The sequence below is a fragment of the Diadema antillarum genome, unplaced genomic scaffold, assembly GCF_040938485.1.
Source record: "Diadema antillarum isolate AM-2024a unplaced genomic scaffold, OU_Dant_1.0 seq00000378_RagTag, whole genome shotgun sequence".
NCBI classification, from domain to species: domain Eukaryota; kingdom Metazoa; phylum Echinodermata; class Echinoidea; order Diadematoida; family Diadematidae; genus Diadema; species Diadema antillarum.
Window position 1 is genome coordinate 314,711 of NW_027271377.1, and position 11,418 is coordinate 326,128.

The following is an 11,418-nucleotide window of genomic DNA, read 5'->3' on the forward strand; positions in this document are numbered from 1 at the left end:
TTGAGTAATGCAAATACTTGAAAAAAAATCACCCATTATGTCATGTACTACATGTACATTTATCAACTCAACTGGATTAAAAAAAAACAAAAACAAAAACAGTAGAAACACTGATATGTTTTTCACACAAAATTGACACATATCAAATACAAAAGAATGGGATCAATAAGTCCCAAAAATTTTCCATAAACTCATGATCATTTACTACACTCGTTGACAAAACTTGCGTGAGAAGTTATTGGTGTTTACAAAATCACAGCACAGTGCAGACTGCACACCTCCAAATTTTCTCCAGACACACAATTTCACTTTCATTATTTGTGGCATGGCACTGAGAATGAATATGAAGTGACATAAACGATAGACAGCAAAGTTCAAACCAACACGAGAATGTCATTTCCCCGTGGGCATTGATGACGTTATTGCATATCAAAAAATGACTAGATTGCTGTTACCAAGTCTTTTTACATCATCAAATATTTAATAGCAAGTGCGTACATGAGTGGTGCACTTCAGCAATCTAAAAACTTTCTCTCTCTTTGCCTTTTTCTGGTCAGCCTCTTGAGCTACAACTCTTTTATTTCAATTGTTTGGGGTTTATTCCCCTGCAAACTCCTCCGTTCAACATCTGTATCAACCAGTCCTCTTCATTTTGCACCAAACTGTATTTGCTGGACCACACTGTACTTTCTGTGTGGGGTAAGTTTGCAATGCCATCGGTCATGAGACATCAAGGGATTTCCATGAAAACTATAGTAATCATATTGAATAATGAGCAGTCAGGCAAAAAAAAAAAAATTTTATAATGTGTCAAAACATTCTGACATGAAGGATTCTTCGTCTAGTGATGACTTACGATGGTCTTCCAAACGCATAGGAAAGAAAAAGTGATATTCCCACAGACCATGATTTTTCACTGAAAACAGACAAATAGATTTGACTTTACATTAAAAAGACAGAAATCATTACAATTTAAAAGTAAACTTTAGGTGAAATCTATTGGAATACAGTGAACTTTTATATTTCCTTGCAAATGGGTAATTTCATAAATTGTTGAGACTGAAAAGTCTGAGAAGAATGGATTACTGGTCTCAGAGTGACTTGCGTCGATTACAGAAAAAGATGCAATGGCATCCTGCACAACTGTAAACCACACGTGGTGTCCCGATGTTTTTCGACCGAGTACTTCACATTTATTCAAGCAGAGAAAAGCAGAATGCTGAATTTTAAAACCCCGTGGTTTCAAAGTCTTTCTGGCATTTTTTTACTAAATTTCGGCAAGTAATATCATATACATGAGGGGGTTGGGGAGCATAGGGTTTTTACTAAAATGTTATTCCATGTGCTTGGACAACTTGTAGCCCTTTTTCTTGTATGCAGGCCACCTACATATTGGGCACACATGATTGCCATTGTTTAGCCAAGCCACAATGCACTGCCGGTGGTATGCATGACTGCACGGCAAGCCGCACAGTTCCACCCCGTGTGTGTAGGCTTCCAGGCAGACGGCGCACTGCGCATTGAAGATCATGCTCCGGGGCCAGGGATCATGAGGGGGCCTTGTTTGTGATCGGCGGGAGCTGGTCCTGGATTTTTCCACTTCTGAATAACATTTTGGTGTATTTCTCTTGGTCGGGGAGGGTGGACTGGAATTGTTTGGTCCCGTGTGTTTCTCTACAGATTGTTTGTGTTCACTTATGGTTTCTGGTTCTATTTGACTTGAGTCAGGCCCAAATTCACATCCTTTGCATATTGTTACATCAGACTTCATTTCATTTTTTCTCTTTGTGGGCGTCTCAATGTCTGGGACTTTTTCTTTTAATTCTGCTTCTGATCTCTTGGGTTTGGTATCGGTATCAAAGCTAGCACCACTATCATGTATTTTATGTGCACCTTCATTATCACATGTTGCATGACTACAAGATGATTTTATACTCTTTGGCTGAACGACAAAGATATTACCATTATCACTATCCCTGCCAGATGGCCTGTATTCAGTATTTTGCTTTTTACCTGCTAAAGAACTGACACGCCATTTACACCTACAGTCAGTCTTGCCTCTTGGTACACACTGGTTCAGTATGGGACACCTTTTCTTGTGCTCCCTGCACCCAGTGCACTCTCTCTCGGAGTCCGAGGAGTCGTTTTCGAAGCTGTGTGCGGGGTTCTCAAGCCAGTCACAGGTGTAGCGCCAAGTCAAGAGGTCTTTGATGTAGGTTGATGGTATCTTTGGGTGGAGCCACAGGTCCGGTACAGCCATCTGCTCTATCAGCAGATCCAGTCCTTCTTCCAGATGGTCACTTGTGTGGGGCGATCGGTTTCGGAACATCGGAGACGGGCGCAGGAGGAAGCTGTAGAAGTCTGCCAGGGACGCACGCAACCACGTAGCACTTGTCATATTGTCCTCGTGGGATGGACGGTGGAGCTTTTTCGAGATGCGCTGGACGAAGAGGCAGTAGAGGAGGAAAGTGGCGATCGTGATGTAGGAGTGGCCGGAATACATCAGCCAGTCCTGTCTCAACGTGACCATAAGACGGGTGTCGGCAGTCAGCCTAATTAAGCTGTAGATGTAATCTAGGATAGGGGACATGCATGGCAGCTGGATGATGCCAAGAAGCGGTAACCATAGCAATATAAAAGTGATGTTGTACTTGCCCAACGTCCAAATAAAAGTGCATACCCTTTTAGCCATGCCTCCCTGCACAACAAAGAGTCCTATAAAGCAGACAATGTTGACAATAGTGAAGGAGAGTACAAAGATATCATTTGCTTCAGGAGACAAAGTATGAAGGTAGATATCTAATGCTTTGTAATTATAGTATTCTCCATTTTTATCACCATAGATTCTCTTTCCCTCCGGAGTGACAATAAAGTATTTTGGATAATTTTCAGCAAGATCTCTGTCCAATTCCCAATCAATGCTATCCCTCTTTATATTTACAAAAACAAATTTGACTCGTCCAGAGTATTTCAGATTCAGGGCCGAGAAAAACATGGGGGGTTCTTTGCTTTGTGAAAGGAGCACCATCTTGACCGCAGCATCTTCACTCTTGACCAGGTCTGCAGGGAAGGTGTGGCTTGCTATCCTCTTCTGCGTCTTCACCCGGAGCGCCAGCTGTGTGTTGACCCAACTGATGATCTGGTTGGCTTTTCCTGCCGATGTGAAGGTTGCCATGGTAACATGATGTTTATATCGGTGTCCCTCTGGCATGGCCAGAAGCAACAGTGGTAGGTTCCAGTGCTTTTGTTTGCAAATTCTGCAACCAAGAAAAAAAGTGAAATTAGTTCATCTGTGATTCCCCCTGGGGTTTTTCTGCAAAAGTCTTCACGGCTAAGATATTCAAATCGAAGTCAATGAAAGTAATGTCTTAACATGTGGTTGCCGTCTTCACTAAATAATTAGAACACTGGATTCCTTTTACATGGCTAATATCTTTACATCATTCACGGACATTAGAAGTGTATATATGGCACATGATTAATTCTGACATTCACCATATCAAAGTAACTGGTATTATTATGTTGATTGATTTTTTTTTCTTTTTTTTTGGCAATGACGGTGTATGCAGTGAGTTGTCCTTGAGTGGGGTCAAACTATTTCAGATTTATACTCCATGTATGATGTAGAAAGTGGTCCTTTGTACCAAGGTATCAATACCATTTCAGAAGTCCACTGATGTAGACTTCCACAGGTGTGTAGCAATATCAAATTTCTTCATAAGATTTCAAGGCAAAACCTGTTCTTGACCTTTGACCCCTAACCTCAGCTGCATCATGCTAATGATTTTAAACACAATATCACAACTTCACAAAGTTTATCAGACTTTGTGTCCCACTAATGTCTCTTTATTTATCATAAACATTCAAAATATCTTAGAAGTTTAAGTCAACTTATCATCCTCATCAGATTTTCAGAAAACAAAATCACACAAGAGCTTTCACTTTACAAAAATTGTACCTAGTAGAATACAGACAGCCATAGAAATCAGCATTATGTAGAGTATGGAATGATTCCCTTACATGGGATCTATGGAGCAATCAAATGTTCCATGCCGTATACCGAATCTGGACAGTTTCTTCACCACAGTCGACCATGCTTTCCGTCCAAGCAAGGGGCCATTATTTCTTGGAATAACCTGAAATTTAAAGGGCAAAATAGTTGGGGTTTTTTTTTAGCAATAAAAGATCAATTTGTATATCCCTCTTTCATTTACCTATTTATATTTTCACTTACAATTCGAGATTTAATTCATCACAGCCTTGGAAAAGTTTGTTACAAGACTTGCTAGAAAATGAAAGATAACCTTGGCATTGAATTTAAAAGATGCCTTTCTAGACATGGCAGACCAGCTTGATCACATTGGCATATCAACCTTGACAACTTGATGACATCAGTCTTCTCTATGAGCTACCAATCATATGAATGTGAAGGTCAGTGTGTAAAGTGTGTATGAATAATTTTGAAACAAAATTCAAACTTTTCAACATTGTAGTGATCTCACCCCATTATACACATGCTTACACAAAATATAATTGATATGCATTCACATATGTGTATATATCCCAGACATACAGGAGAGATGGAAGGAGAAATAGGAGATATAGGAGAGATGGAAGGAGAAATAGGAGATATAGGAGAGATGGAAGGAGAGATAGGAGATATAGGAGAGATAGGAGAGATAGGATATATAGGAGAGATAGGAGATATAGGAGAGGCAGAAGGAGAGATAGGAGATATAGGAGGGATGGAAGGAGAGATAAGAGATATAGGAGAGATGGAATGAGAGATGGAAGAAGAGATGCAGTGGGGAGTTACATAGCCCATTAACAGGAAATAATGTGGTTGGGAAGAGGGGGAAAAATAATGAGTTGAAGAGATAAACAGAGGGAGAGATATGATGATCATTTAAGGTGCCAAGCAAGGAGACACAAGCAGATCGAGAGTTTTACAATTACAAAGCATCCTGTAGATGTTGGTTCCCTTACAAAGATTAACATGAGGAGCATGCTACCAAGATGTGATCAGAGGCCATCACAGTGCTAACAGAGGATGTACTGTTCTACCAGAGGATGCAAGTACCAGTCGTCCATAGCAACCAGATGAGGTTCTTACCTGGACCAGCCACACGCTGTCCTTCTTATCCTCCACCTCCTCATCAAATTGGGACTTGCTGCTGAACTTGGTAGTCATTTCCTCTTCCTCTTCAGCACTTGCCTCTGCCTCCATCATCAGCACCTCTCCCTCCATTACACCTCCTGATGATAAAAACAATCAGATTAAAGATTAAAAAAAAAACATTAAAAACTTACATTTGAAGAATTACCTATCATCATCATCATCATCATCATGTAAAAGAAGGGAAAATCACATCTCATGTAACCTTTGCCCTGGACTGTAAATGTTTGATGATTTACAGCATTCTCAAATCATGCATCAATTGGTTTCTTGTTGTGTGTTTGCACTTTGTTACAATAGAGGAGAAGGGATTCTGCTCACAAGAAAGTCAGGTGGGCTTTGTCATTCCTTAGCAACCATGATATCTTTTGCGTACAGTGCACTCCCGTTACATGAACACGGTTATAACGAAATTTCGTTCACGAAGTAAAACTTATGGCCCCAAAATTAACACTATTAAAGTCTATGGTACAAAATTCGCTTATAACGAACACGGTTATAGTGAAATTTTCGTTATAACGAAGTCTTTTCCGAGCGCCACTGACAAAGAAAAACAAAAGAAATGTGCTCCATTATAACGAAATACGAATTGCTTTCGAATGCTTCACATCACTGTTCGTTCGCTCCGTGTGTCACGCACAGTTTCTGAGGGGAACGTGCATTTAATATTGTAATACAATAGTCCCATCCCACTTCACATACCTTTCCAGTGTATGATGAGTATTCAGCAAACAGAATATGATCTATATGCGTGGTTTCCTTGTTTTCGTTGTATATTGTATTCGTTCTGTTATAACAAAATTTCGTTATATCGAAAGAAACCTGCCGGTCCCGAGCATTTCGTTATAACGGGAGTGCACTGTATAATGTTGACATTGTTTGCATATCATGATATTGCAGTTTTTGATGCATCACACTCTGTCTTGTTCAATACTACCCATCCTTTGAAATAAGAGACAACAACAACAACAAAAGTTGCCTAAATATGAACTGGCTAAAAAGCTGAATACCCCCCCCCCCCCAAAAAAAAAAAAAAAAGAGAGAGAGAGAGAGAGAGAGAAAGAGAGAGAAAGAGAGAGGGGGAGAAAATGCACTCAGGCAATAGTTTGGCAAATTTTGAAGTTCAGCACAGAGAGATGTTATCTTGAAAGTCTAGAATATGACTGAGTACTGGTACAATTGTAATAAATCACCCTACACTGGCAAGATATGATCCAATAAAAATCTCACAGAGTATCAGTAACAGAAGGAGATATCAATAAGAAAAGATCATATATCAAACTGTTCTCATAAACATATATCACTTTTGGGCAGAAGAACATGGGAATGCAAAATTCCTCAATACATATCTGATTATTATATAACCAAACAGTAAAATGAATATGATTCATATTTCTACAATGACCAATACTGGCAATAAGCTACTGATCTGGAAAACGCAAATTACCAGATGCCTTTAATAGATGCGTGAGCTCAGCTTTGTCGACCACGCCTTCGTAGCTCAGCCCTCTTCCGTCCAGCAGACTCTTGAGTTTCTTCACGCTCAGCGACACCGGGTCGACCAACTTCATCATCAGCAGACCCGTCTCATACCAGGCGATCAATTCAAGCAGCCTTGCCACCATGAAGAGCAGGAGGGTAAACATGAGCAGGAACACAACTTTCTTCACCAGCATCTCCATTTTGCTAGCTCAGAAATCGGTTTTCTCTCGAGTTATAAGGACTTTAGTTTAATCAACATCCATGCTTTCACATGAAAAGAAAATATAGTTTTCACATCTGCATGAGAAGATTTGAATAGAGTCTGTAGCACTCGGACAAAGCCTCGTTTACTGTCAAACATGCCTTTTCAACTTAATATTGATAAGTCCTTGTTCTTTTTGGTCTTATTTCAGACACACAATTACGGAGAGTTACTCAGGTGTAGACATACTCAAAATTACCCGCAGTCCGAAGTCCAAATAAGGCTTACGTGGCAGAAACGCCATGACTCTATGCACAGCAGCACTCCCTCCCGATCTGCTCCCCATACGATGTTGCCCGCTCCGTTGCGAGGTCCCTGCCAATCGTCTACGATCTATCTCTATTTAATCCGAGTTCAGAAGGGAATGAATGATCCAAAAGACCCTTCTTGGTTGACGATGGAAAGTGACTAGAAGTTATCACGCATCTTCTGCTCGACCGATGACAACCTTACCGGTGCAGAAACAGCGGGGAATCCTGCAGCGTATCCCTACAGACAGATACGTAACGGCTTCGTAGCCATTTTCGCGTCGAAAACAAACTTACCCGGAAGTCGCTTAGCGCGCGGTCGATAAATGTAAATAAAGGAATCGGGGTAAAGTGCGGGACATTTAAATCGGCCTTGTGCAAAGCGAATGTGAATATACTAACATAGGTATATTATTAAATGCATTACTGTATTTTCTTCAAAATCGGGCAAAGTGCGAATCAATTACAGTCACCTGCATGAGCCCTGAAGGATTCGTGGCACCTACAGACACGGCTTGTAAGGTAACACAATTAACAAAGTATCAAAAATGTACTCTGCATACACGACATTAGAGTACAGGAGAGGGATGGGATATCGGGGAAACTTCCCTCGCGCGTGTTTTATTGCATGCTGTTCTTCGATTCTTCTCTCCATGTCACCCTTCCCCTCCCCTCTCTTATTGTTTTGTATGTTTTGTTGTTTTGACCCTGAAAACCAGCTGTAGAAATTTCAAATTGATAAATGAGCATCGCACAGTTGCAATTATACACACTGAGTACTGTCCTTATAACCTGTGGACAAAAGTGTATCTGGTCTGCAATGTGTGGCTCCTATTACCATTCAAGTTAGAAGTCCGGAATTATTTCATTTATTGAAAATGTATTCCAGTAGGGCCAAAATGCCCGCATTTATTTTCATGGATTGTATACTCTGCTTAACAAGACATAAGGTCGAGAAAGAAAAATACTTTGATTTCATTAATCATTACCCTCATTTTCCTAAAGATCATTTACTGTGAAAACAAAACAGGACGTAGGTTCCTGATCCATTCTTATGACCGAGTAAACAAAAAATCATGGAAAGCTAATAAGAATAATCAGAATCATATCATGTGATAATGACTATTACATCGATAGAGTCGTGCCGATCTTGACGTCACTCCGTACACCTGAGACAAATATTGTCATGATAATTATATTCTGCTTTAATAAATCTTGAGATGTGGAGATCACGGCTGCTGGCCTCTTTTGTGGCACCCTCCTGTTTGGGCATTTGGGTCTAGCCCATAGGGCCTCCAGGGCACCACGATCATTAACGTTTTTTGTACAAACTATAATATGATCTCCTCCCTTCATTGATGATTCCTCATGCCATGTTTGGTCAAAATCCAGCTCCCGGTTTTTTGGCAGAAAATGAAATTGAAAATCATGAAAATTTGCTATGAATTTGGGGTATAAGGGGGCCGCCTTGAATGGGCATATCCACTTAAAACAAACTATTATAAAAAAGGAAATCAATGAAACTGAAACAGTCCTGATGATCTCACAAAATTTCGAGAGTTTTTGCTTATCACTTGATGAATTCACACTAGATCTAGTGAATCTATTTCTCTCTCTCTCTCTCTCTCTCTCTCACTCTCTCTCTCTCTCCCTCTCTCTCCCTCTCTCTCTCTCTTTATTACGTTGCCTTAAGAGTTTCTGGTTAAAACTTGGGCAGAGGTGACTCCAAAATAGCGCTACTCACTGAGGGGTGCAGCCCTGATTCCAGCGAGCAGTACTTTTGGAGGCACCGAGGCCCATGGTTTTAGCCAGAAACTAGAAATTCGGAGAGTTTTTTGATTTATGTTTGGGATCAAAAATTTAAACACAAGAAGGGGAAAATATATGAGGAGAGAAGTTGTGTGGTGGATGCGATGACTTGTCAGAATGGCTTTGTGATGTCACAATTGCTTTACTAGTACTAAAAATATTACATTCTGTACGAAGCATCGTGCGATGTCAGAATTGCTTTGTGATGTCACAACTGCTTTGTTACATTTCAAAGATTGGCCGTACCAGGGAGGTGGAAGAGAGCTTCCACCTCCCTGGCCGTACGAAGCAGCGCGCGATTTCACAAGGCGACCGCACGCAACAGCGCGCGATATCAAAATTACTTTGTGATATCACAATTGCTCTGTGACATCAATTCACATAAAGTGCACCATTTGAAAAAACGCCGTCATAAACAGCGACGTCATTTTCCATATTAATGTAGTGTATCATAGAGTATCAAACAGGCTAACATTCTGAAATAGTTGAAATACATATTGACATCACGTGAAGATCTTTCAACCAATCATTAGAAAATTATTTTTTTAATATCCAAAATATGATACGAAATATTAGCGTGTACAATACATTACACTATTTCCAGGGCCCTGTTGCATGAAACCCTTACCGCTGGACTTACCGCTCCTTTCCAGCGGTAAGTCTTCAAATTAGCGGTAAATTTTAGAATCCTTGATGCTGATTGGCTGTGATGCCTAATTTTGACGGTAGTTACCATTGAAATTCAACGGTAAGTTTTATGCAACGGGCCCCAGAAGAACAAGCAGTTGACATGCACGATAATGAAGGTTTTCCCGCTTTCATCAGATTTGCATTCAAATTAATGAAGAGACACTCGTGTTCAAGCGATCTTCGTAAACGGTCTACTCTTATACACAGTTCATTTCTAATTCTTTGAGCATCCAATTTCGTTCCAAATCATTCCTTGTGAATTTATTCCATTTAGAGAAAAAAAAAAGATCAATTTAATAAAGACTCAAAATTGGCATTCATTATTCTACGTCAGCTGCATGATGGCCGTTCAATTTCGTCCCAAATGGCAAAATCATTTTTATCATTTGGCACACAAGTTCGCACTCTGAACGCTCGAGTTCAGATAACATAAACAAGTTTGTAGATCTATATGTACTTCACATCACATTTTTACATGTGAAATTCCCTTTTTTCACTGTTACATAATTTGATCACATATAATCTAATTTTTCATTGCAAAATTTCATTGTATCATTTCATTTCAATCATATTCATATGTTTCTTTCCTTTCTAATCTTTTCTCCCTGGTTGATCTTCCACTTTCACTATATATATATATATATATATATATATATATATATATACATCAATTATTGACAATATCGATATCACACTCTTTCTTTGTCGCAAGAGTATTATATCGCTAGTATAGTGTAGATAATTGTGTAGTCTATTATAGCTGGTGGTCAAAATGTTTCAGGGACCATAGTTCTCCGTATTGGAGATATTTATGTAGGGCCTTTTGCCTCGAGCAGCTGCCAAAGTCGTGTATTATGAACGTATTGTGTTTGAAAGTCGAGCTTTACAAGCTGTTTTAATTCTGACAGTATATGTCAGAGGAATGAGAAAGTTCAATAGGGGAGAGTGGGATGAACTGGGATGCGGGAAAAGTGGGACACCTCTCATATCTCAAAAAGTTTTGAACTAATCAGCTTTCAAGTCTTGTCACCTGTTATGCATTTGGCATCAGAGTACAAGCATAATAATTATGGTAATAATATTGCTCTGCACCAACTCTGCGGGAAAGTTTAATTTTGAAATATTTTTTTCGGACACTTTTTGTAGTCTTTTACATTCAGTTTGAAGTGCTTGTATTCAAAGTTATGATAAAAATATCAAAAATTTTCTTATTACTTTCTTTAAATTCTGGATGCTTTTAATGCAACTGTCTCTGATGGACCATATATCACGTTTTGCGATGAAACTCTTTATGTGTAAATATTCACACACACACACACACACACACACACACACACACACGCACATTATTATATGACATGCTTGTAATATTGTCTAGCCTATAGGCATAGTTATTGCTTGTCCCACTTCACCCCAACCAATGTCCCACTTCTCCCATGGGGTGGCCCACTTCACCCCGATCAGAAGCCCTTTTTTTTTTTAGATACCACAAATATGAGACTTTTAGGAATATGAAGTAACAACCCATCATGTGGCCTAGCATCAGTAGTCTGTCGGTCCGAGACATGAGAGCCCCATATAAGTACCAGAAAAGTTATAGCAGGAAATTTCATCAAATCACAATTTTGTCCCACTTCTCCCCACTTTCCCCTATAAGGCAAACTGTCACAGTTTAAGGTATTTAGGCATGCATAAATTTTTCATGTTTTATTTAAACCTGAAAAGCTATAAAACAATATAAGCATTGGCAG

The 11,418-nt window shown here is 39.6% G+C and overlaps 1 protein-coding gene across 1 annotated transcript; it reads right to left on the reverse strand.

The window, feature by feature from the left end:
• Positions 1-1,177: 1,177 nt before the first annotated feature.
• Positions 1,178-7,426, reverse strand: LOC139731546 (E3 ubiquitin-protein ligase RNF103-like). The gene is made up of 4 exons (XM_071642431.1): positions 6,624-7,426; positions 5,114-5,256; positions 4,021-4,136; positions 1,178-3,257 (listed from the first exon to the last, which is right to left on the reverse strand). The coding sequence occupies exons 1-4, from the start codon at positions 6,856-6,858 to the stop codon at positions 1,334-1,336; spliced, it is 2,418 nt and encodes an 805-aa protein (XP_071498532.1). The 5' UTR covers positions 6,859-7,426; the 3' UTR covers positions 1,178-1,333.
• Between the last annotated feature and the right edge of the window lie 3,992 nt (positions 7,427-11,418).